This window comes from Mauremys mutica, chromosome 10 (genome assembly GCF_020497125.1).
Source record: "Mauremys mutica isolate MM-2020 ecotype Southern chromosome 10, ASM2049712v1, whole genome shotgun sequence".
Taxonomy (NCBI): Eukaryota; Metazoa; Chordata; order Testudines; family Geoemydidae; genus Mauremys; species Mauremys mutica.
In genome coordinates, this window is record NC_059081.1 from 41,927,816 (window position 1) to 41,953,825 (window position 26,010).

At 43.8% G+C, this 26,010-nt stretch overlaps 2 protein-coding genes across 7 annotated transcripts in view; both read left to right on the top strand.

Annotated features, from left to right (window-relative positions):
• HOXD3 (homeobox D3) overlaps positions 1-12,348 on the top strand; it is a 37,092-nt gene extending 24,744 nt beyond the window's left edge. For 4 of the 5 annotated variants that reach the window (XM_045032959.1, XM_045032957.1, XM_045032960.1 and 1 more), the window contains 3 exons: positions 2,498-2,581; positions 7,122-7,676; positions 9,252-12,348. In XM_045032959.1, coding sequence (XP_044888894.1) covers positions 7,181-7,676; positions 9,252-10,003 — 1,248 coding nt within the window. In that variant the 5' untranslated portion in view covers positions 2,498-2,581; positions 7,122-7,180 and the 3' untranslated portion in view covers positions 10,004-12,348. The remainder of the gene's footprint in view (positions 1-2,497; positions 2,582-7,121; positions 7,677-9,251) is intronic. The other variant, XM_045032961.1, reaches the window with a different exon arrangement.
• A 5,185-nt stretch (positions 12,349-17,533) lies between these two features.
• On the top strand, positions 17,534-25,042 carry HOXD1 (homeobox D1). 2 transcript variants are annotated; one of them, XR_006582713.1, is made up of 2 exons: positions 17,534-17,666; positions 24,343-24,477. XR_006582713.1 is itself a non-coding variant. In XM_045032799.1 (2 exons), the coding sequence occupies exons 1-2, from the start codon at positions 23,471-23,473 to the stop codon at positions 24,660-24,662; spliced, it is 897 nt and encodes a 298-aa protein (XP_044888734.1). In that variant the 5' UTR covers positions 23,377-23,470; the 3' UTR covers positions 24,663-25,042. The 2 variants fall into 2 exon arrangements, 1 of the variants encoding a protein (XP_044888734.1); XM_045032799.1 differs by lacking the exon at positions 17,534-17,666 and adding an exon at positions 23,377-24,047 and having other exon boundaries at positions 24,343-25,042.
• Positions 25,043-26,010: the final 968 nt, after the last annotated feature.

A 26,010-nucleotide genomic window follows, 5' to 3' on the forward strand; every position in this document is an offset into this window, starting at 1 on the left:
TTTTTTGTATTTCTTTCAGTCACACATGCTCTTAAAGTATTATTTGCTATTCATACACCAAGACGTTTTCTTTAAATCTATTTCCATAATTTGATCAACTAATAAATGAGACAGCGTGTTCAGCGAGGGAATATTTAGTGGAAGGTTTGGGGTCTAAAACCAATAAAATACAAATTTCATACCTATTTTGTCTAGTAAAAATAAATAGATCTCACAGAAACATGTTTAAACCTTAACTCAACTTTTTGCTGCTTAAAATAGCCAGAACCTCCCACTAAACGCAAAGTTTGTGTTTTAAATAACTTTCTACCATTTAAAATATATGAATTATGGAAGATCCCGATTATACTTATTGAAATGAGCATAATATAACATCCAACCTTTGTGTTGGGTACCAGAAACTCAGAATAAGGCACTGCTGGACAAAATCTGAACAGAAGTCTTTATATCTCTTAGGCAAATCTTCCTTCATTTTTGATGCTCATCCATATTTATGCAGAACAATGAAAGGACGGAAAGAAAGTTGTTTTGTCAATTGCGTGTGCTCTGCTCGATCAGAACTTAAAGGCAATGAACATTTTTCTTAGCTGTATGCCTCCAAGCTGCTGGCCTGCCAAGTTAGTCAGCTGAATCCAATTACTGCAAGCAGCATTTCATTTGGCTCGATGGAAGCACTCACTTATAACTTCACCTAAAATTTCAATAATACCTATATTGGGTCCATGCCTGAATAGTTCTAAAGATTTCCTGGGATTTATCCCTGGCAACTTTTTATCAGGGCTCAGTTCTATTTCTTTGACGAAGCTTCGGTGAGATGGCATAAAGCCAACGCGTTTAAGCATCAGATCCTTAGAAATACAAACTTCGGATGTTGCTCGCGTTAGGATAGAAAATACATCTTTGCAAAATTGGTTGCAAAGTAGCCCCTGTCTAGAGTAAGGATGATATCACTGAGCGGCTGGTGAGGCTGTAGTGCTGCTGCAAAAAGGATCAGAAGTCGATAATTAATTAGACACAAAATGAAAACTTACCATATTAATCAACAGCGGATAACAATGACTTGATAACAATATTATGATCTCTCCGGTCAAGAGCTAAGGTGTACCGAATTTATGCTTTCTTCTTACACACTGTAACCTACTATTCTATTTCTAATGAACTCCGTTATAAAAAAATAAAGCACTTAAAGTTGACGCACGCCCACGTGAATATATTATATAAGACGTTACCGGGACAGGCCTTGGACCAAGAACCTGGTAGAGCATCGTGTGTAATCATGAAGCTCCACTTCCCAAACTCCAGTTTGCCAGCATAAATTAAGGTGAATTGGAGGGAGGATGCTGCATCATACTGGGTTTGGATGGGGACAGAGAAGATTTGCTGGAAAGTTGCAAGCTCTGTTATGTTGTGAGCTATTGGAGGCGCTTCCGTTGGTTGTTCATTAAGTGGTGAGTTATTGCTATACAAGCCAAAGGTCATTTCAAAGGCTTATGGTAGCTAGATATCGTCTTTATAATGACCTAGGGTTTTTTGTGGGGGATTTTCTGGCACTCCTTATGTTCTCAAAGTCCTTAGTCGACACATTACAGAAAGAAATGCAAAATGTTCATTTTGATCCACAAATATTTGTTGTGTACGTACAGCAGGCTAAGTTTCTATCTTAGTTTTCTATGTATCTTAAATAGGGGATTTAAAAGGTAGTTCCAACTGAATTTTTATTCCTCTTTCCTAAATTCGTAGATGAGAGCCGGGGGTGGCAGATCTGTGCACAAGTGCTGTGCCTTGTTTTTCCTTGTTGTGACAAACCCGAGATAACCACAGCTATACATAATGGATGAGAGCCGTGGTAATGGCGCTGTGGTCTTTCTAGTAAATTTCCATTCTTCTCAGTGTGATGGTTGGATCAGTGCATGCTTTTCCTTACCCATGCGAAATGCATGCAGTTATCACTTACACTGTACAGCGCTGGATGGATTTAAATCTTTTTGCTGATGGGGAGGGGGGAGGAAAGTTACAATTCACAATTGCCATGTTTGCACTTCCTCCCCCTAAGAGGCAAAGAACATTGCTACAGTAGCTAGTAACTTGTGGAGGTGCTGGAAGCCTTAAGGAAGCCATGAGAATGTTGCACTGTTTTTTATTTCGATCTGAGTTGGAGCTATTTTATCAAATGTTCCGCCCAAATGGTTACAAAGCTCCGGGGCTCTAATTACCTGAGCGCTAGACTCACGAGCTGTATGTACTGCATTGTCTGGAAAAGTCGAACAAGGCCTCTATAAAGTTTTGCAGATGAATCGTATAAAAACCAAAGGCTTCTTTTCAAAGTGTTGTTAGTAAATACATATGAAGCACCTGTTATCTGTCTAGTAAAAGAGCTGATGTGGAGTTGGAGACAGAGAGAATTGCTACATAAAAGGCGTGAATTTATTATGATATTTATCAAGAAGGAAGTACAAAACAAAACAGCTTCCACTGAAAGTTCTCACTTTTTTTTCAGGTACGTCCCAACGGATTATCCAAAGGAATCCGAAGATCCTACAAAAAGAGTTAAAGTCAAAAATCAAGAAAAAACATAAGTGTGGTGAGTTTTTATTTTTGTCTCTATAGATTTGTCACCTCGCTTGCTACAGAAGTAGTTGCCACGGATAATTTATCATATGTAAAGAACAAAAATGCTTGAAAGTTTATCACCCTAGTGTAAGCTAACATACATTACATGGTAACTGATAATCGATTTTCAAATCTATTCCTGTTTAATAGCGTTAACCCAATACTTCAAACACGAAGAATGTTATTACTGTAAAAGCTATTTCACCTAAATAACATTATTTAAAATGCTGTCGCCCCATTTAAAGTAGCTCATTATTATTAAACCTATTTAAACACCAATGGAAAACAAAAGAAGCATTTGATAGAACCACATTCGGACCGATCCTGCTCCCACCGAATGGGAATTTGTCACCATCTTCAGTGGGGCCCCTTAAAAGCCAGTAACCTTTTAATGCTGCTTTTATGTACCAAAGGCTGGTTACAAATAGTAATATTAAAGCTCCAAAACAATATTTTAGGAAGACCTCTGCTTTGCTCAGAAGAACTCTGAAATAGGTCAGATAGAAAGACCAACATTATGATCCTGATTTACCAATGTAATCAGGTGGCTCACAGAGTCTTAAATGACTGGAAGAGAAACAGAACATACACCTATTAAAACGCGGCTCCCTCTGTGAGCCATTGTGTACAATCTATAACACGAATACATTTCAGTATCAGTGGCAGCCATGGTCAAATTACATCAGTCACTCTTCCCCCACAAAAATTGGGAGGAGGGGGAGTTAATTTCCTGGAAGTCTTCATGTTGCCGTCTATCCGTCCGCTCGATAACCTATATTCCAGCAAATCCAAAGATCATTAGTAGAGCCTGATTTGGGGGAAGTGGGGTAGCGGGGTAAAGAGAGGGGTTCAAAAGTCCCTGGAAACGTGAAGGAAAACAGTCTGTGCTCTGACAGAGAAGCAGTAAATAAGGAAACCGTTTGGCTACTTTATATATATGTCCCCTTCCAGGCTGCAAATAAGGAAAATTTGCGGAGTAGGGAATTCTTTTGCTGGTCTTCCTCCTACGCGTAGCCTGTTTTACCCTTCTGAAAGTGCTAGGTCTTGAGAAGTGTTTTCCTTTTCATTCCTTACTGAAGCGTTTACTGCCATAGTACTAGCAGTCATAAATTTTGTTACAAACCACAGTGACAGGTGCATTGATATGCACCGTGAGAGCTCCGGCTACTTAATAACCACTCCACTGGCCGCTCTTACTGCCTGTTATTTATTCGGTATCATATTAGATATTGATCCTAAGCAGAATTAAGTGTAGTGGAAGTATTAGTAGAGAACTGCTTAATATGAATATGTTTGGGTGTCGGATCGAACACAATTGTGAGACTGGAAACTTGTCAGAATTTGAGGTTGTTGTATTTCGTGCATACACACACTTGTGCGTGTGTGAGTGCGCGTGTGTGTGTAAGTGGAAGAATCAGGTATTTTGTCTAACAATCTTGCATCTCTTTTATCTAGTCTGATTTCCAGATATAACTGTATGAGGCGTAGTAGCTTCCAAGCGTTTGGAAAACAGAGACGGGACAAAGGGCCCCATTACCATATGTAATGTATAACGGTTCAGATGAGGTTAACCTCTCTGGATAGTAGGGAGGGAAACTCGAAACACAGACATAGATACTTTGTGGTTGCCTAGCCCTACTGCATTTCAGTCCACCCCCCCCCCCCGCACAACGCTGGCAAACCATTTGGAGGTTACTTTTCTGCAGACTGTCTTTGGCCAAACCAAGAAGTGTTAAGCCCGCGCTTTTGGTGTTACATACAAAAACATGGCCCTATGTAAAGTAAAAAACGTGTAAAAATTAAAAAAAAAAAAGAAAAGAAAAAAGATCTAAAAGATGAGCCACCAAACAGTTGAGCATTGTCCGTGTGATTTATGGCCCATTGCCTCCTTTTTAGGTTCAAGCAGAGTTCACAAGCAGTTGGTATTTCAGACAAGAAATAAGGCTTCTAACAGTTTTTCAGTAATATTGTTTCTTAAGATTCTGTGTATTCTTTTGGGGACTATATTTTATTGTGTATATAAAAGAATAAGACCAATGCTGTGTTGTGTTAACAAAATGCTTCAGTCCAGACTATGCCTGAAAATGTAAACGATAAAGGTAGAAAATTATTAATGGAGTGGATTATTTGCCAAAAGTAAATTATGAAAGACAGTTAAACCATAGATAGCCTAGTCTGGACCGTTGTGTTTTCTTAGCACTCACAATAAGCCTTCGATTATTACTTCTTAGGCCTCTGTTGATTGCATTCTTCAGGGTGGGGTTGGGGCTAAGCCTCAGTTTTTCTGCCCCTACCAGCTTCCCAAAGAGCTATCAGCTCATGTTGATGAAAGAAAAGAACTCCTCTGGTGAAGCAGTATTTAAGAATCAGATGGCAGTATAAACAATTTAAAGTGACCTCGAATTTTCGTTCTCTTAGTTCAGAATATGTATTGTGGTAACTTTTAGCAAGAATGCCAATGCTACTGAGTTCTACACATTACCATTGGGGAAGCAGCAAACAAATACAATTTTAAGCCTTTCATAAATATTGACTGAGGAATAACAATTAACAGAGACTGCTTTAATATTTTAGAACCACTTTCCTGTAATATGTTAATACGTTTAGACATTAAAGAAAGACACCTGAGATTTTCTCAGGCTATGTTGTCAGGTGAAATATTCCGTACTTTATTTTGCTAGAAGGGATAAAAGATGCAATTTTAAAAAACGCATACAAATTCTAAGGGTACCAATAGAGAAGTTGTAGCAGCCACATTATAGCATTGATCAAAACTACATGTTGGTTCCCATCTTGCAAAAGATAAAATACGGATTTACATTCAACAAATTCTTTATAGCTTTTGTATCCGAACAAAAATATTGATTATATGGAAAACTTTTCATTTGGATACATTTTCCAGACCAAGCAGTTTGATAGGAAAACACTGAAATCTGAAATAAGTTTTGCATGCTAATACATAAACAATACATGGTTTGTAATGAAAACCAACCCATATAAATGGTCTCAGATTGATTCGATTGACAATAATTAACAAGAAACGTTGGGTGAAAGATTTTGAGCAGGGTAAAATTAATCAAAGAGTTAAGATAGGGTAGCTGAGCTAAGCGTTTTTCTTTATAGTGCAAACTTAAGTTACTGAATGGTGTTAGTTATACTTTAACTTCCTAGGAATCTTTCAAGGAAAGAAGAGGCAGAATTTACAATAGAGATGGAATTTTCTATTTTTTTTCAGGTTCTAATTCGGGTTCAATCCATCATGTCATCTGGGGCTCTTTCACACTTTTGCGCCTGCGTGTCCAGAAAAAAAAGGGGGGGGTAGGGAGGTGGGTTAATCTTTATACCAAAATGGTATAGGAGGGTCACAAATCATGCATATTATGGATAAATATATTCACATAGATGATAACAAAATAAATGATAATATGACAAAAAGCTGGAAAAAAGAGAGAGAGGAAGGGGTATATGTGATTTTAGAACGCATTCTGGGAAACACAGGGAAGGAAAACATGTATAGATACAATGCACAAAAGAAATACAGTATTTAATTCATTTCCATACATCTGAGATTTTTTTAACGACCTAAAGTTATACTACAATGATATTGGGGGACAATGTAACCTCACATTTTTCAGTGAAAGCCTAGCACATTTATTTTTAATGGCTCAGGTGTTTTGACGGTATTAAGCGTCAGTTCAAAATTTAAAAAAACTAGAACGAGAGGAAATCAAACAAATCCTGAAATGTGTCCCTAAAGTCTGGGCGATTGTTTGCACATTATTTCCGCCATTATCAGAGGATCTGTTCAGATTTTAAAGACATGGGGCCCAATGCTCATCCCTTCACTTAGGTGATTTGATCTATGCTTTTTGGTTATAGAGAAAGAAGGAAACCCTCAGAAAGACTCTGAGGGATTTGTCTGACTATTCAACTAGATTAGGATTATTTTTCACCCATTTTATGTTCAGTGTAGCTTCTCAATCAAGTTAATCCATAGTCTCCCTCTCGCTGCAAAGATAAAAGATCTGAAAGGAAAGCGTGTGAAATGTACAGACGAAGGGTCTGAAAGGAATCTGTATACTAGCCAAATCTTAGCACGTCTGAGTGTCAAAGTGTAGGACTGAGTGAATGAGTTCGTGTATGTGAGTCTCTATGTAAGCATGTGAGGGAGTGTGTATGCATGTGTGTTTGTAAGGGTGTGTGTGTGTGGCTAAAGGAGATGTCTGCCTTCCTGATAGTAGGGAGGGTTTTACAGCCTCCCTCTGCACATGGGGCGATGGTCACTTGCTGGTTTGAACTGGAGTAAAAGGCTGATTCTCTGTAATTTGCAATCTTTAAATCAAGATTTGAGGATTTCATTATTCAGCGAGAGCTGATGGGCCTGGGTGGGTGAGGTTCTGTGGCCTGTCATGTGCAGGAGGCCAGACTAGATGATCCTGCCTTAAAGTCTAGGAAATCCCACCAGTTCTTCTCAATTAAAGTTTCTTTTGTCTCTTGCTGTTTCCCCCTAGGTGGCTTCCTAGGCAGTGAGTGGCCCGGGCCGACCACGTGAGCCGCTGGGACCCAGTCAATGTTATTTGAGCAGGGTCCCCAGGCCTTGGCGATCCCAGAGAGCAAGATGCAGAAAACCGCTTACTACGATAACTCGGGGCTCTTCGGGGGCTACACGTACAGCAAAGCCGACGCCTACAGCTACAGCTCGGCCCACCAGCCTTATGCACAAGCCGCCCTGGACACAGACTACCCGAGCTCCGCCTGCTCCATCCAGAGCTCGGCGCCCATCCGAGCCCCGACCCACAAGAGCAGCGAGCTGAATGGCAGCTGCATGCGGACCAACGGCGGCAGCCAGGCAGGCAGTCAGCCCCCGGGTATAGGCGAGCAGCAGCAGCCGCCTGCGCTGCCCCCCTCCTCCCCACCGAATCCCACCAATGCGGCCCCGCCGAAAAAAACCAAAGGCGGCCCCAATTCCTCCGGCTCTTCCACGGCCACCATTAGCAAACAGATCTTCCCCTGGATGAAAGAGTCCCGGCAAAACTCCAAGCAGAAAAACACCTGCGCCGCTTCAGGTACCCGGCACGCTCCGCTCCCTGGGGTCACCCTTTCAGTTCACGTCCCCCCAGTCCAGCTGTACCCGGTTCTGCTAAGCAGCACACTGACCGGCCTGGCCAGAGCCCCTCCCCAGCAAGGCAGAGGGGCCAATGAAGCACGGGGAGAGAGGGCCCCTAAAATCTTTGACATGTCGACTCTGTGGCTTCTGGCATAGTTGAATGAGGGGCTGCTAAGTACAGTCCTCTGCGGCCCGGGGCCTGTGTCACTGTCAATAACAACTCTGTCTATTAGAACCGGAATTTGCGGGGTGCTTTGGTTCCCCTGCGCTGTGATCGAGGCTTTCCGAGGAGGCCAATGCAGTGCTACAGGGAGAGGCCACTGGACTGGAGCACCAATGTAGGGTTTACATTCCTGCTCGCCATTCGAGCCCGTCTGGTGTGCAGAGGAAAACAGCATGTCCTGGCCCTCCGTCTAAACGCTTCAATCTGTCGTTTCTCCCTGACTCCGAAATGGCTTCTAGTACGGAGCCTTTAGAAATGTAGACAGCACAAGCACTGAAAACCACGTATTCCTAACACTCATTCTTGGAAAGGTCCCCGATCTTTTTTCCAGTAATGGGAGCATCTCTTCTGATCTGAAAGCGATAAAGCCAATCCCCCCTCTATTTATTCTTGCTAGCAGTTCTGCTGGTTTGCAACCCTGCCATTTGGCCTTTGCTCTGGTTTGGGATAAAAGAAAGGGGGACCCATCATCCCTCCCCCTCTTTCTCCATTCACTTAAATTGAGACTATTCAGAAACCTACCAATATCTAATTTACTTGCACCCCTTTTATTATCCACCATTGCTCCTTATTAATGACTTCCCCCGCCTCTGGTGCTTCACAATCCGAATAAAGAATCCGGATTACGTATCCGGATTAAGTAGCCTGGCCTGCTCTCACTTGAAACAATGTGAGTTTTGACGTTGTGCAAATTGGGAGCAGGATCCGGTGTTAGGTTTGGTAAAAAGAGAGCGAGAGAGAGAGACGCGTGGACAGAGGAACTTGGATATGAGGCCACTAAAGTCTCTTTGAGGAGTGCTCAGAGTCGGGGCATATTTATAAAAATCCGGAAGAGTCTGTACCTCATCGTTAATTAATGTGATATGAAAGGAGGTTATACTGAAATCATCAGCAATCTCTGACACACTGTTTCCCATAAAACGGTCAGTACTCTGCCCATTAAGTCTCATTTTACTTTGAATTCCAGTGTGGTAATATCTTAAGGGCTATGTTACATCAACTACACCTCGGAGTGGTAAATAGACACCTTTGGAAGAGAGCCGGGGAAAGCAGAACCAAGGTACACGGGATTTGATCTGATTCTAGTCAAACCACTGGCACAGGTTCGGTGTGAGTGAGTCTGCATAGACAGGGCACACACAGGACCAGTTCCTGACAATAGCAGAGTCCTTTACCTCGTCAGAACGGGGACAGTGGCTTGTGTTGGTTTGGGTTGTACAGGACGCTCTTTGGAGCACTGTCCCGTCCTTAGCCGGCTGCTGTGTCAGGGTCTATACAAGGATCAACCTTTATTTGTTTCTTTTCCTTCAGCAGGAGACAACTGCGAAGATAAAAGTCCCCCCGGCCCGGCTTCCAAGCGAGTCCGCACTGCCTATACCAGCGCGCAGCTGGTGGAGCTGGAGAAGGAGTTTCATTTCAACCGGTATCTCTGCCGCCCACGCAGAGTGGAAATGGCCAACCTTCTAAACCTGACGGAGCGCCAGATAAAGATCTGGTTCCAGAACAGGAGAATGAAGTACAAAAAAGACCAGAAAGCCAAAGGGATCATGCACTCTCCTGTAGGACAGTCCCCTGACCGAAGTCCACCCTTAAGTGGCCCAAATCACGTAGGATATTCCAGCCAGCTTCCAACTGTAAATAGTCTTAGCTATGATGCTCCTTCGCCAACATCCTTTGCCAAATCACAGCAAAACATGTATGGCCTGGCTGCTTACACAGCACCTCTCAGCAGCTGTTTACCCCAGCAGAAACGATACCCGGGAGCAGAGTATGACCATCACACCATGCAAAGCAGCGGCGGCTTTGCCAATCCCAATCTGCAGGGCAGCCCCGTTTATGTCGGAGGTAACTTTGTTGATTCCATGCCAGCTCCTGGCCCAATGTTCAATATCGGCCATCTTTCTCATCCTTCATCCGCTAGCGTGGACTACAGCTGCGCTGCTCAGATCCCAGGCAACCATCACCATGGACCTTGTGACCCTCATCCTACATACACAGATCTTACTTCTCATCACACATCTCAGGGAAGGATTCAGGAAGCACCCAAACTAACGCATCTGTAGTGGACTGGGACGGATTGAGAGAGCGAAATGTACTCACGTTTAAATTACCTCACTTTTCTGACGTTACAGTGTTACTTTCCTCTGAGTGCCAACAGTATTAGTGGATTTCTCTCCCCTAACAGCTACGTTCTTTTTTTGCGACTCTAAATAAGTCAATGAAAAGGATCCTTTCTTTTATAGCTGTTTAAAGCATGACAGTGCAATATACTGCAAACCAAGGGGCTAATAATCTGGTAATGATGTACTTGAAGGTAAGTCTTATAGATCAATTAGTATTAGCAGCGCGTCATGCTGAGGTGTTTTTAGACCAATTGTGAACGATGGGATCTTGCCTGCATATAAACTTATTTCAGAGAAGTTAATTTATGAATTCTTCAGTAATGTAAGGATTGCATTGGACTAAATGATATGTATTTATTGTTTTAAGCGAGACATTTTTGTATCACTGATTATTTATCCTCGTCTTAATGTATTTATGTGGATATTTGTAGAATTTATTCACCATAACTTCGGGAGATTGAGTCAGGTCCCTGGTGACTATTACATTTCACCTATTTAGTATATTTGGTCTGAACTAGTTGAGAGAGTAGTTTTGAACAGTTGTAACAGTGGCTGGTGTTTGTAGTTTATGTAAGGATTAATTAAGACTGTAAGTCTTTAATAGAGTAAAACAAACTGTGGCATCACACAATAGCCCTAACGCCTTTTTATAAAGTGTATTTATTTCAAATTGTCTGGTGCCGTTTGAACATCTATTTAGATTTTAAAAAGTAAGCCACCTTTTAAAGTTGGAAGTGTGTCTGTTTTAATAATGCAAGCTGCAAAGCGGAACACTCGGCCATTTTGTTTCTGATAAACTTCTGCATACAAAAACCTCCGAGAGGTTGGCATTTATTTATTGATTAGCTATCTCTTGCACACATTAATTCGGTGGGCTATTTTGTTGGTATTACATTCTAGCTATCTGAAATAGAAAAAGCTTAGAATGCAAAGAAAATTAAAATAGAAACCATCTAATAGTGATAATTTAATTAGGGTTTCCATAGCAATCCGAGCTGCAGCTGCCCGTCTCCTTTGTTATTTATACTGTTGTCTTTATACTAACCATAAATCAATTTTTTAGACATTATTGGAAGCCCGAGCTTAATTTCGCGCATTAAAACAATGAAAGAAAATTGACAATCAAATATATACAAATGAAAGGAAGCCGCTAAGTTTAGAAACTGAGGCACAGTGTAGGTAAACAAACTATTCCGAGATGATCACAATAGCTTTTAGTTAGGAAAGTTATCTCCATCCGTGTAATCTTCTGTAGCAGACATTGATACATTCTTTGTGAAAACAAATCTTACTGCCATAATTAACAGAATATTTCATAAAAGAAACAAACATCTTGGTTCCTCCTTTTTATTTATATCACGGTGTTTAATCTCTTGCCGGATTTACAACGATTTTGTAAACGTAGAACTGGTATTAGCAATGTTAGTAACCAGACATGTCCTTCCAGGAAGACGTTATTCTTATCGCGTTTACAAATGCTCAGTTAAGATTCAGATCTTCTGTATTCCCAGCAAAATCGTCCCGACGCATCACTTTTTAGTTTGACAAGTAACTGCCGCCCCTGCGCCATCCCCTGATGACAAGACCTGGAATTCCTAGTGTGAGAAATACTTAACTCCTAGAATTCTGGTCAACACGGGAAATCTTTATTTTCTGATCCTTGTGTTTCGCTGGACAACAATGCTTCGAAATATTATTTAGTTTTTCCTCTGTGTTATTTTTAAAATGTCACTTACGCTGAGAAAAGAAGTGTATCCTTTTGTTAAGTTTCAACTTTTACCCCAGCAGATTTGAATATACGTGTTGTAGATCTGTAAACAAAACAGAATAAACTACTTTGATCGAAGACATATTTTAACCACTTCGAGACCTACCATTGTTTCCTATGACACATATCGATTATTTCGTCAGAGTTAAGCCATTACTATTTTAAATAAATAATCACTAAGATAAATAGTAATAAACTCTATTCGTGAATTATACAAATACGATGCTTTGTGTTACAGTTTGCAGGGAATAGATCAAAAACTGAACTGGTACATGTAGATTAGTTTTATGTTCTTCAGACGAAAGCATATTTAACTTCATCCGCCTATAAATAAAAAATGCATAATCAGTATATTCCAGTTGGCATTTTATAGTATCTTATGTTACTCAACGTGCATCTTCTGAGTCTGCGGGTGTCTACAATCCAAGTGTTGTCTACTGTTTAATGTTTTATGGGCTAGACTTCACATAGTGTCTGGGCTGCGTTACATCATTAGTTCATTTAAAATTCATGTTACCAGGGAAATGATTATAAATACACTTCCCCTTAAAAGGGGGGGGAGGTTTGAAGAAATTGCTTTAGAATAAAAACACAGTGTTACCGGTGAGCGCTGGTATATCATATCTTTGTATGTCCTGGGGGCAACGCTTGCAAATCTCCTTCTCCGAGTGTTCTGACTGTTGTGTGTGGGAGGTGGGGTGGGAGAGGGGTCATGTGATAAATAAATTCCGTTTCTTATGGTTTCTTCTGGTAGAGGCAAATCTGATGTAACTGCGATAGAACCCCATGGGCACAGCCTAATGATGGGAAGTCATGTTACCTGCTCTATAGCGTTGGCATTTTTACAGTGTTTGTACAAGCACCAGCAACCTAAGAGAGAGACACTTTGGCATACGCCGTCCTTTTCCTTGGCCCGCAGTTTAAAACTTCATAAATTATACAACCCGCTTTCACGTTCAACACACACTCGGTTCCTTTTGAGCGTGCAATTAGTTGTGTGAGCCGTGGTAACCTAAATAAAACAAAACACGAGTGCAAGGACTGAGCTGTGTGGGACTCCAAACCTTCATTCATTCCAGGAACGAACCCCTCCCTCAACCCCGCCGAAACCAAGAGCAGCAAACCAGATCAGGAAGGCTGAAGTTGGTCTTTCAATTCGTGTGGGAATCATTTCAGTAACGCCTGGTACAGTGACAGTCACCGACAATTCACTAGCCCTGAACATTCATTTCTAAGCGGGGCCAAACAAGCCCTTGTGACGTGCTGCTGAGAAGGAGACAAAGATGGCTTCCTTGCATGTCAGGCTACTTAAAGTCTGACCCGAACCCCATTGAAGTCGATGGAACGACTCCCATTGACTTCACTTGGCTTTGGATCAGGCCTCAGATGAGCTTATTATAACGGCGGTTCTTGGTAAGGATCAATTCCTGCTAAAAGAAGATATTTAGTGCGGAGCTGGCGGGAAAATGTGACCTCGATGTAAGCGTTTTGATTGTGGGGGCCTCTTGTGATGAGTAATAAACTAAAGTAAAAGGTTTAGAGCCAGATCCTATTCCATATATAGTCAGCAGCAAAACTCACCGGGGGAAATCCTGGCCCCGCTGAAGTCAGTGAATGGGAGCTGAAAAGCATCTTTATTTTTGAATGTAAGTAGCAGGTAACCTTCTGCCCAGTTTAATCCACTTATTATTTACCATTTCAAACGGAGCTGTGCACAGGAAAAAGAACTCATAAATTACACCTTTAAGTACCTCCTCCCTGGGTGGGTTTTGTTGTTGTTTTGAATTACACACTATAGTTAGGCGACCTCAGTGGTCATAGAACCACTGAATTGAATGGGATATGCCCGTATGCTGAGGCTGATTTAAAGGCTGGACTGGTGCTTATCATCACTTACTATGCTTAATGCTCTTTTGGTTGTAATAACATTTTCAGTCTGTACAAAGACTTCTCAGCGTCCTGATCGCAACAAAACTAAAGGAGAGCGATCAGAGAGCACACGTAACTATTTCGTACTGTTCTGATCTATAGCCATCCAGTTAGACCCCGAAAACTCCATTATAATCCACAGAACAGGCTAAAGGAAAACGAGAACCTGCCTCTAAACCACGTCATGGAAAAATAAAGACCGATACCCCTTGTGTGTTACCAGCAAATGCCTTTGAATGCAGGAACTGTAAAGATCAGCTCCCTCTCCCCCGTTAAGATAATTTATACCAAAGAAAGAATTGGTGTCTGGGCTGGTAATAACCAGTCACTATGCAAGATATTTAGCATGTCAGCTGACCACCTTCACTACGCGTTATTCCCTTTGTCCCACTTGATACGGCTCCTACACAGCTCACATTCAACAGACGGGACCCTTTGACAAAGCTCGGAGAAATACCCATCAGTATATCCAGCCTTTTGGCTGGGGACTTTGTCATAATCTCTGTGCTAATAGCTCTACATCATTTACTTTAATATTTTATAGGCACAATTCCTGTAAATTGTTGTTTGGAAATAAATGTGGAAGTGGTATTCTGTATATCCTGTTTGTCACGTGGTCCTCTTCTTCTGGAAACCCTTTCTTTCTGTTTGTATTTGGTGGTGCATCTTACAATGGTCAATAGGAAAATAAAATGCAAGCCCATAGAAAAAGAAATAATGCACGAAACAGTTCTCTCATATGGGTGACGCGGGGAACTTCATCCCCCGCCCCCCCTGGATGATTTTATAACCGTTGTCTGAGGCTTCTATCTGTTTTAGAAATATAACTAAAATGTCTACAGTTGCGGGGTTCATCATACTTTGAGTCTCCTTCCGGTGTATTTATGATTAGCTCCCTAGCATGCTCCTTAGAAGAACGCATCAGTAATAGTCTCACCCTAAAACTGGCGGGAGCTCTCCAGCTTTGAAAGCCCTGGCTTTTCAAAGCCATCCTGCCACCCCCGCATTACGTGTGTGCACTGTCTGGCTTGCAAGCTGCCATGCCTTTTCAATGCGAAGGCCCGTGGAATGCTGGAACTGGCATCTCTGATGCTGGGACAGACCTCGCAACCCTCTGAAAAGGCTGCAGCAGATTTGGCACGGGCTCAGGTCTAAGGGATGCACATGGCAAGTTTTGGCGAATGGAGTTAAAATAGCGGGAGGGATCAGGGTAAAATAAATATCAAATCATTTGCACAGCAGCAACATAAAGAGGAAGCTGGAGGGAGACAACCCTGCCAAACAAACAGTCTTAAAAATCCATCTATTAAGAGTGTGCCAATAAGGTCAGGGTTGCAGAGCTGGCATGTAAATCTCTGTAAAACCCTGCAAAAGTTATTGATGTAGAAGGGGCTAAAGAGAGGCAGCTAATTTTAAAACCCCGGTAGTGAATTGTTTGTAAGTAATAAACCAGCTCACAAAGCAGACTTCCTTGCACTCAGCCAGCCCGGTGGAAAACCAAGGAAACCATCTGACACTGATTGGAAGGTAGATTCACGAGCAAAAGTTTAATTCAGCGAGAATTAAACACGAACACAGGAATATAGAGCAAAAAGGGTCCCTGAGAGGGCCCAGTCTTGCTCTCCGGACTCAAAACAGTTCCACTGAATCCGCTGAACTCAAGCATGATTTTGTCCTGGCTGATCCACATTCTGCAATATGCAAATTGTTGAAATTCTGCCTTATGGTTCAAATTCTGCAACAGCCTAACTTGGATCTGTTGCTGTTAAAGAAAGATGTCTGAGCAGTTAAATAAAAGCTGGAAGAAGAAGAAGAAGAAGAAGAAAAGAGACAACGACACTCAATTTTAGTTCCTGTCTCTTTATATTTCCAAAGACTGTCAATAATAAGACACAATGAAAGCCACTGCAGATACTCTATAGTCTCAGAAGAACTGATCTGCACAGCTTTCACTATTCACCGTGTTTGTTATCTGCAGTGACGCTGGGTCTATCCAAGGGAACGTTTGAAATCCCTCGCCAGGAACAATAGCTCTGTGGCTGACAGGCGGCACAAAAAGCCCGTTTCTTCTACGTGTGCAATTAGTGGTCCGTGTTGGTTGGCTCTAGGACCACGTGCTATTATATATTTATGAACCCACAACCTATATTTTTAAAAGTCGTGAGATCGGCTAGCGCAGAGTTGCATTGCCCCATGACACTTCTGGAGACTAGCTATCAAGTTAATCACTGAACAGGCAACCACTCTGCATTACCAAGTGAGCAGTTGCAGTGGGAAGGCTGCGGTCCTTGCTGGGAGCGGGGCTGGCGGGGGAGGAAGGGGGGCGGGGGAGTTCATCAATCACACAATGTGCACTCTTCACTCGACAGCGGTTCCTCCTACTTCAGCTCGAGTCTGGGCCAGCTGGGATTCGACCAGAAACCGCAGCCGGAGGAGACAGAAACCGAAGCTCAGAACACCGCAATCTAATATTCACGGGCTGACGCTCAGCATTCAGTTTCCAGCAGGGAGGATGCAACTGAATCCTTTAGTCACAAAAAACGAAATGCAAAAAGTGACCCTCTGGTCGGGGTAACAGCGTCCTCAGACTTTGTGCCTCTCCCGCCCCCACCCGGCAATTTTGCTCCTGAAGGCAATACACAAGTATGCCCAGGATAAGCAAGGTGGGCTTTGTCTTCCTTATTTCGAGTCAAAGCTATTATAGGTTCTATGAAGTCAATTGTTCTCAAGCAGGGTAGGCCTACCGCTGGGGGTACACAGAGGTCTTCCAGGGGGCACATCCAGTCATCTAGATATTTGCCTAGTTTTACAACAGGCCACATAAAAACCACTAGCTAAGTCAGTACAAACTAAAATTTAATGCAGACAATGACTTGTTTATACTGCTCTACATACACTGAAATGTAAGTACAATATTTATATCCCAACTGATGTATTTTATAATAATAAGGTAAAGATGCAAAAGTAAGCCATTTTCAGTAATAGTGTGCTGTGACACGTCTGTATTTTATGTCTGATTTTATAAGCAAGTAGTTTTTAAATGAGGTGAAACTTGGAGGTACAGTAGGCTGGAAAGGTTGAGAGCCACTGCTCTAAGTGATAGCTCTGAGGACATCTTCATTGGCTCATATTTTCCTGCCTCCCATCTTACCTATAAAAACAAATCTGGAATTAAGCCAGAAGGATTTAGCACAAACGATTTAACTAAAACGTTTCCCTTAATAAAGCCCCAAAACTTTTGGCTACTTAATTAAGGGGCTCACATTCATGTAAACGAAGTTAAAACGCGTAATTAGTCAATTAATTAGTCAATTATTTAATTCTATTTTTGCCTAGCAAGCTCCCTGGTGGAAAAATTGTAACTGGACTTGAAAATAAACGTAGCTGTTATAGTAATTAAAAAAAACAAACAAAAAACAAACAAAAACACCTTCCGCAGAGGTACAGGCCCGGAGGTATTGCGGTGAGTCCCACGAATCTAAACCCATTTCGCTCTGATCAGCCTAAAGTACGTTGTGGCGTTTCTTTAACATAACATAAAATAAAGGAATTTGTCAATGTAGGACCAATCCAGCAAATTGGCGTGTATGTGTTAACTGACAATTGTAAAGTGAGATTTTGCATTGTCTCCCTGTCACAGGGTGACCTGTGCCTTTAAGAGGGGGTGGATTTGAGTGCACCTGTGACTGGTTACCTGCTGTCCAGCTGGGCTTAAGGGAAAGCACCTGGGCCTTATAAAGGGGAGAGGGAGGTGGTGGAGAAGATTAAGAGAGCAGGAAGGAAACAGGAGAGGAGACCGGCGTGGTACGGTGAAGTTGTAGTGTATTGGACCTCTTCTCTAGGGCTACAGCGAATAGAAGGCGCTAGGAGAGTCTGGCCTTTCAGGGACCGAAATATACCAACCAGGTAGGCTGGGAGTGGCTTCCCCAAAGCAGGGAAGAACGTGAGTGTAGCTGGAAGGTTTGAATCCCTCTCTAGGGGAAAGAGGAGAAGCTCAAGTCTGTGTTGAGACACTAGGGGAAAAAGAGGCTGGGTGGGAAGGCTAGAGAATGGAGGATTGCCGTGTGGGTGAAGGGGAGAAGCCCCAGAATTGAGTGTTAGGGTACGTCTACACTATGGGACTATTCCGAATTTGCATAAACCGGTTTTGTAAAACAGATTTTATAAAATCGAGTGCGCGCGGCCACACTAAACACATTAAATCGGTGGTGTGCATCCATGGTCCGAGGCTAGCGTTGATTTCTGGAGCGTTGCACTGTGGGTAGCTATCCCGTAGCTATCCCATAGTTCCCGCAGCCTCCCCCGCCCCTTGGCATTTCCGGGTTGAGATCCCAGTGCCTGATGGGGCAAAAATCATTGTCACAGGTGGTTCTGGGTACAGCCTCACCCCTCCCTCCCTGAGCAGCAGACAACCGTTTCGCGCCTTTTTTGCTTGGTGAACTGTGCAGACGCCATAGCACAGCAAGCATGGACCCTGCTCAGCTCAATACCGCAATCGTGAATGTTTTAAACACCTCGCGCACTCCCGTGCAGTCCATGCTGGGGCTCTTTTACGATTCTCAGGAGACTGCATTGTTAACTGTGCTGATGAGCTGTGCGTGGTCACCTGTGCTGATGAGATCTCTATGCTGGGGAAGCAGGAAATGAATTTCAAAACTTCGCGGGGCTTTTCCTGTCTACCTGGCCAGTGCATCCGAGTTCAGAATGCTGTCCAGAGCGGTCACTGGTGCACTGTGGGATACCGCCCGGAGGCCAATACCATCGATCAGCGGCCACACTAACCCTAATCCGATATGGTAATACCGATACTAGCGTTACTCCTCTCGTTAGGGAGGAGTACAGAAACCGGTTTAAAGAGCCATTAAAATCGATATAAGGTGCCTCCTAGTGTGGACGGTTGTGGCATTAAATCGGTTTTACGCTCCTAAAACCGATTTAAACGCCTAGTGTAGACCAGGCTTTGGTGTGAATAGTAATATAAACCGATTCAGCAGGAGAGTGTCTTAAGGCCTATGGAGTAGTGGAGTTATTTAAGGAGTCCTGGAAAGAGTAAACCGAAGTAGAGTGCTGCAGAGTCATGCTTGGCCGGTAGGGGCGCCTCTCTGCACTCCCCTGACAAGACGTTCCCATGTTGTTAAAGCCATTGGACTTGCACCACTTAATCTTTCCTCCAGATGTTTATAGAGTCCACGTAGCAGGATACAGGAAAGCAAAGACTCCATGTCACCAGCCTAGGTCTTATTTCAGTGACACTGATGAGAATTACAGGGACTTTCCCTAGCTATGCATAACAGGATAGTTTCTGAAGACAATTTTTCCGTCTATGGGTGGGAGGTTCTCCGTTAGTCTCCCCATTTCACCTTCAACTATCAGATTCGGGGAGGGGGGCAGAATCCTCTCCAACGCCTATCAAAACTGCCCAAAGGTCAGCCGAGGAAGACTGATGCACCTTCCTCAATCTGAAGAAGTGAGCTGCCTTCAGTGTGTCCATGTTTTTCCAGGAGCTGAATTTGGATTACACTAGGATGACTTCATTTTTTGCTAATGCTAGTTATCCAAATGTAGTCCTTGCTTTATCCAAAACTTTCCGAAATAATCTACCTCTACTGCATTTCAATTTCTTTCTCCAACTACCACTATTAACCTTCACATCCGGGCACCTATAATTTGCTTGTACAGTGGGGTCACAACAATTCAGAGTATCGGCAAATGTTGCTGAAATGTTTATCATTAGCCTTTCATATCTACCCTCGTGAAATGTACATGGTTAGTTTTCCTGGAGAGCCACTTGAAAACATATTCCCCAGAGTAATTTCAAACGAGAATGTGTATGACACAGTATAGATCTAGATCCACCAGTAACTGTCTCTAATAAACAACTTCTCTGTAAAAATAAAATATCAGACAGTAAGGTGGGAAATCCAAGTGCATATCTGGACTAGGGCTTTCACTTCCTAGGTTTTATGGAGAGTCTATTGTATCTACGCTAGTGTGGAGTGAAATTTCCTCAGCGCTTTTCTAGGTCACATTTAAATAACCATAGTGTCAATATAAGCTACGATATTAGACCCATCAAGGATGACAGTGCAAGGAAAACACTTCACTTTCAGCTGGTACCTGGAAAATGTAAACTTTCCTCTGGAGAAAAGGATTGAAACAGTTATCCGGGGGGGGGGGGAACGAAAGAGAATGAACAAAAGGACAAATGGGTCAAATTCTGAAGTACTCTGCCTCTACTTGGGAAAGCTACATTTGACTTTAGTGGAGGTGTGCTTGAGCAGTGCCAATGCCTTTTAAAAAGTGCCTTCACTCCAGCTATTTGTCAGACTTTCTTATTTTATGTTAATATTCATGACTCCAACTTGGCTTTAGAGTGAATTCCTTTAAGTGACTTGTTTGCGAAGAGGACGGACGCCATTGTTCGCACCTAGTTTGGTTGAGGCTAGTTCTCTGCGCGGGTGGCGCAACAGCGCACTTGCGCGCGCCAGATTCCACTTATTCTGGACAAATGCCAGGATTTCACCCAAGCGATTTAAAGTGGGCTCTGCCAGCTAGTCAATAAGCCCGACAGAAACTGTGTGCCCAGTGGCTTTCCAAATCCACGCTCTTAGCAGCCCTAGCACTCCCTACTGAGCTGACACTTCCTTTCCCCCAGCTGTAAGATTCCCTTCTCCAACCCTCAACTTCCCAGGTTTCTTTTCCAGACAACCCCCTTTCAGGAAACCCCCTGCTTGCTTGGAGCTGCTGAGCACCTCAGACTCCAATGAAAATGCCCCCCCAACTCTTTTGATCTCAGTGAACTACGCCTGGGAAGTTTATACCAGACAATGAGGGTCAACACACCTATCACCATAGTCTGGACTTAAATGGACACAAAGCCAAAAACTAAATTTCCTGACCACACATCAGCTGGCGGCCTCAGTTGGTTAAATAAATTTTTTTCTGGGATCATAACGATCGAATTCATAGCTAGATCCGCTGCAAACCGAAATATGAGACTCCCATTATGGTGAATCACTGACAATATAGTTTGTAACTGTTAAAAGACGACTGTCAGTGGGTATAGAGGGGAAATCTAATCCAGGAATCTGTGTTCACAGTAATCAAAAACTTGGTTGGTTGGTTTTAATGTAGTTGTGAAGACACTCTTTTTTGTTCTAACCTCAGTAGCTCTTGATTTAACTGCACCACAAAAGCATTGATCAACATAGTGGTCCAGTGTCCCTGCTATATTTTATTTTATAAAGTGTTGAGGTAGGAAAAATATCCAAAACACTTCTGTTTTTCTGCCATCTGTGCATTAAAGGGGGCAGAACTAATGCTAAATAAACTTCAGTCCCAACTGTGGTTGAGTTGAAAGCTTAAAAGCAAAGGTTTGTGAGAGAGAATGGGGCAGAGACCTAAGTGTTCTACTGTTAGAATGTCCAGCTACTGAACAAACACACCATTTAGGAGAATGGATACTGGACCTTTAAAGGGGGGGAAACAAACTCTTTGGGTTGCTGCAAATCACAGGAAAAATCCGCCTTCCAAGAGAACATCATAAAGTCCTTATTTTGAAGGGCTGAAGTTGGCTAAACATTTCAGTGGACATAAGCAATGGCAAAAATGTCTAACAAAGTTCATAACCTTAACAACTTATTTATTATTATTATTATTTATTAAATGCTTCACTTGTGCTGCCTTACTAATTTCCTTTTTAAGCCCATGTCCCACAACCTGCCTTCTTTAATGCAGTCTTTTCTATCATCGAGGTATGGAATGCAGGATTGGGCCTGGGTGTCTGCAACTTCCACTAAGAGCACTAGGATAGAAGTTTGCAACTTTGCTTTGTGCTCTGCTGCTTTGGGGAGTAGGTCATCAGAAGCAAGGGGGCAGTTTTAGACATGACCCCTTAGCTCTAAGCCCCATGAAAAATCTCCGGGGTAGGACCTGATTCTGCCTCGATTATGTGACTTCAGCGGGAGCTGCACCCTTTTAACGGAAGACAGGACAGAACCTTGGGTAGAACTGAGTATTCTATGGGAGGTGTATGTATCCGATGGGGAGTGCATTATTGTATTGGGGCTAGAGAGGGCTGAATTATGAATGTTCTTTCCCCCTCTCTTTTAAGAGTCTGCTTCTGAACTTTGTAGATTCTTCTTATAGAGAAGGACGCATATTTCAAAACTTTAAACTGTAGCTCCGTTCCCTTTCCTCCCATGGGCTACATGACAGGTAACACCTTTTCTGTCATGCGTCTTGAACTCCAAGGAGTACTCAAAATACTTGCCTTTTTAGCGTGTAGTGACTTCATGTTTAGTAGATTTGGATTGGAATAGAGCCCAAGAGTTCATGAGTCAAATTTTGAAGTACGTTCATTGTAGCACTTTACGAAAACACGATCACTTGCCTTGTGAAGTCTGATCTTTCCCTTCACCAGATTAATTCCTTTCTGCCCAAGGGAAATGAAGTTTACAAAGTTTGGTAGAGCAGTGAGATTTACTCTAATCTCTTTCCTGTTTCCTTTTATTTATTTCTGTGCCAGTCATAAACACTTAGTAAACACTATTGTATCACCCTGGGGGACATGAGAGCCCATTAACATTGTGAGCCCTCGGATTCACTTTCAAGAGACTACAAAGCACTTATCTGATGGAGCAGGTCCATTAATTGCAGTGATGTGCAGTAACATGGAACCCCACCCAGATTTGAACTGAATTTGATGCATTTTAACCTCGAATTTCTTAGAAAATTCATCCTCATAAATGAAGCGGAGAAGAAACACAGGTACAGCTGAGGATGAGCTACCACAAAGTTGGCAAAAGTCCGTTTTCGCCATTTATTGCAAGTAAGGATAGATTAAACTGCAAAGAGAAACCTAGGAACACCTCTAAGCTACATAATACACTACAACGTACAAGAAACGTCCGCCTTCCATTGAAATACACAAAACATTAATGTTCTATCCCACCTAAACGGTTGGAACAGTCGACCTAGGTTTGGCCAGGTACATTAACGTAGGGAAGAAGGCTTTTCGAGCATTTATTTTGCACATGAAAGCCTCCCGGCAGTGCTCAAAGTGACCGGGATTTCAGTTTAGAGAACTGCCAGCCCCCTTTGCCTCCCGAACTAAAACTGCAGACTGTACCGAGCCGGGCTCCCTGGAGTCCTATAACCACAATCAGGATTATAGCGGTGGTGCAAGGCAATGGGTAAGACTCAGACCACATGGAAACAGGCGACTCGTCCCTGGGGCGCGCTGGGGAGGCCCGCCTGTGTTCTGCACCCACAGCACCAGCCGCCTTTACCCCATTCTTGCGAGCCGAGCCAAGCCCTGTGGCCAGAGCCTCCCTCCCCAGTCCCCGCACCTCTGCGGGGGCAGCCCGGGTCGGCGCAGGGCGCTGCCTCCTTGGCCCTACCGGCGCTGCGAGGTTCCCGGGTCCTGTGCGCCGCAGCCCGCTTCCTCCTTGGCAAAGTTTGCGCCGGGGCAGCAGGCAGCTAGCAGCACCCAGCATCCTTGAGGTGGGCTCTCCACGGAGGGCTACGATTGGCCACCGGGCGGCACGTGCCGGCCCTCTGGCTCTATATTAGGACAATATTTACCTCCGCCGCTGCGATGGTTCTGGGAGGAGGAGGGCAGGTCCAGAGAGCGGCCCGGGCAGCATCCACGGGCAGCAGCGGGCTCCTGCCCCGCGCCCCCGGCCACGGGCCCAGAGCCGCGCCAGGACATGAACTCCTACCTGGAGTACCTGTCTCGCGGCGATGCCCTGCGCGCCCCGCCTGGCTTCTGCCCTGCAGACCCCAGCGCCGTCGCCCTGCAGCCCTCGTGCCCCCTGGGCGGGGAGAGCTCGTACCTGGGCAGCCGGATAGTGCCAGGCGCAGGGACTGCGCCCGGCCCGGCCCAGCGCCCAGCCGCGGCCTCTCGCTTTGCTGCCTGCGCTCTGGCAGGGGCTTACGACTCCGGTCCACCTGCTGCTGCTGACTTCAACGTCCTGCCCCCGAGCTCAGGCTACGTCCTGCCCTACGGAGCCAGTGCCCAGGTGGAGGACGCTGGCGGGGGCCACCTGCGCTATGCAACTTCCATCTTCTCCGGCAGCGGATCGCCGCTCCCGGTGGGTTACAGCGCCTTGGCCGAGCAAAGCCACTTCCACGCCTGCCTCAAAGAACCGCCTGGCGTCCAGCCGGGGGGCTTCCAGAGCGTCTCCCCCTCCCCGGGGACCTACCCCAAGCCCACCTCTCCGGCCTCAGGGGGCGCGCTCGGCACCTTCGAGTGGATGAAAGTGAAAAGAAATGCGCCCAAGAAAAGTAAGTGTGAACCTCGGCCAGCGGGCTTCCTGGGCACAGCTCGCTCTTAGCGCTTACGGAGGAGGAGAGCGGCGCGCCCTAAGCGCTAAGAGCGAAACGAGGACGGGATCGCTTGCAGGGCCACTTATTGTTTCCTTCTCTCGCCTCAAATACCCGTGAGCGATGAGCGCCCGCGTGAGACGTTCATGCAAAGCGTTACCTCTTCGCCTTTGGAGCCGGCTTAATGCCCAGAGAACCGGCTCCCTTGCGCTGTGCCCAGTTCTCACTGCTACTCAACAAACGTTTTGTGTTGCAGGCAAACTCTCCGCCTATGGGGTGCATAGCCCCCCCACCACCGTGCGGACCCATTTCAGCACCAAGCAGCTCACAGAACTTGAAAAGGAGTTTCATTTCAATAAGTACCTCACCCGGGCCCGCCGCGTAGAGATCGCGCACTCGCTGCGCCTTAATGACACTCAAGTGAAAATCTGGTTCCAAAACAGAAGAATGAAACAAAAGAAACGGGAAAGAGAAGGGCTGCTGATCCCTTCACCTGCCGGATCCCCCTCCGCGGAAAGCCCCGCCAAGCCAGGCAGGAATTCTGTACCCTCCTGTCCTGCCAAAGACTTCTGCTGATCGCTGCAGTACCAGCTGTTGTGACAGCTACCTGCGAGGAAAGGAAGGCCGAGTTTCGGACACTTGAAGGAATGCATAAAGCATCGCAACAGTGTTAATTCTGCACAACCCGAGCCAAAAAAACAATCATTTCACTAAGGCTATCACTGCCAATGAAATATTTGGGCTGTGTCTACCTAAGGAATTGTATATTGTTAAGAAAAAAAATCAGCTACATATAAGTGCTCGTTATTGCAACTTGTTTACATTTTATTTATGGGTATATCAGGGAAAGCTGTCAGTCGAAACACTGCTAATTTCCTCATTGGCCTTATGAATTTTTTGGTAAAGTAGCCGGCACACGCTGTGCCTGTACTGTATCAGTTTTAAAGGTCAAACAAGTCCTCCAGCTTAGTAATATATATGCAACAAAAATAAGTTAGAGTATTATTGCTATTAGTAAGAGAGCCAAAGAAAATGCAAACTGGCTGGTTCAGTTGAGTTTCTGCACTGACAGAGAAGTTTAACATTTGCACTATAAGGTGTTTTAAATTGCTCCTAGTTTTCAATGTGCCTGAATGGGCGCGGGAAACAATCACCATTCATATAGTTCCAATACTATCAAGGACTGACTGTCCTGTTAAATGTCAAAACTCCGAATGATCAACGCTGTGTCCGGATTTGTATTGTATTTATATTTTGTGAACAACAGGCTTTGTCTTGAATAATTCTGAATTTAATTAAGTGCTAGAGCATGGTTGTTGGTTTTTATTGAAAAATAAAATACAAAATCACTCGGAGCTGAAAAATAGTCAAAATTAATACATAGCTACAGAACGGATTCAAGTGAAATGGATGTGGGAAGGTTTTGGTGAACGGTAATAGCATCATTACTGTCTTGTCTTTATGCCTTCTGCCAGGGTCAGACTTTGCTTCAGTATGTTTGACAAATTATAACAGTAAATACAATGCTTGTTGTCCCTCTTCCGATGTCAGGGGTTTAAAAAAAAGATTTGGACGCTATGTGATTACAAAAACAAGAGGCACATATTGCCTCTTTCCCACCTTTACAGTGCAAACGCCTACAGAAGCGTGGTTTGCAAATAGGGTAGTTTTAATTAAAAAAAAACTTTTAGGGTTCGCAGTAGGGTACCCGCACATCAAAAGGGCGCAAGGGGGCGAATTCACACATGTAAAGTCAAGAATTACAAAAGAGAGTTGAAGTAAAAAGGAACACGTGCATGTTCTTGTTTCAGAAGTTCAATGGATGACCTTCAGTCTCCAATGGAACTCGGTAAGACTCACGCTAGGGAATCTCCACTTGTTTTCTCTAGTAAATCACTGACCTACAAACCTTTGAAAAACATCC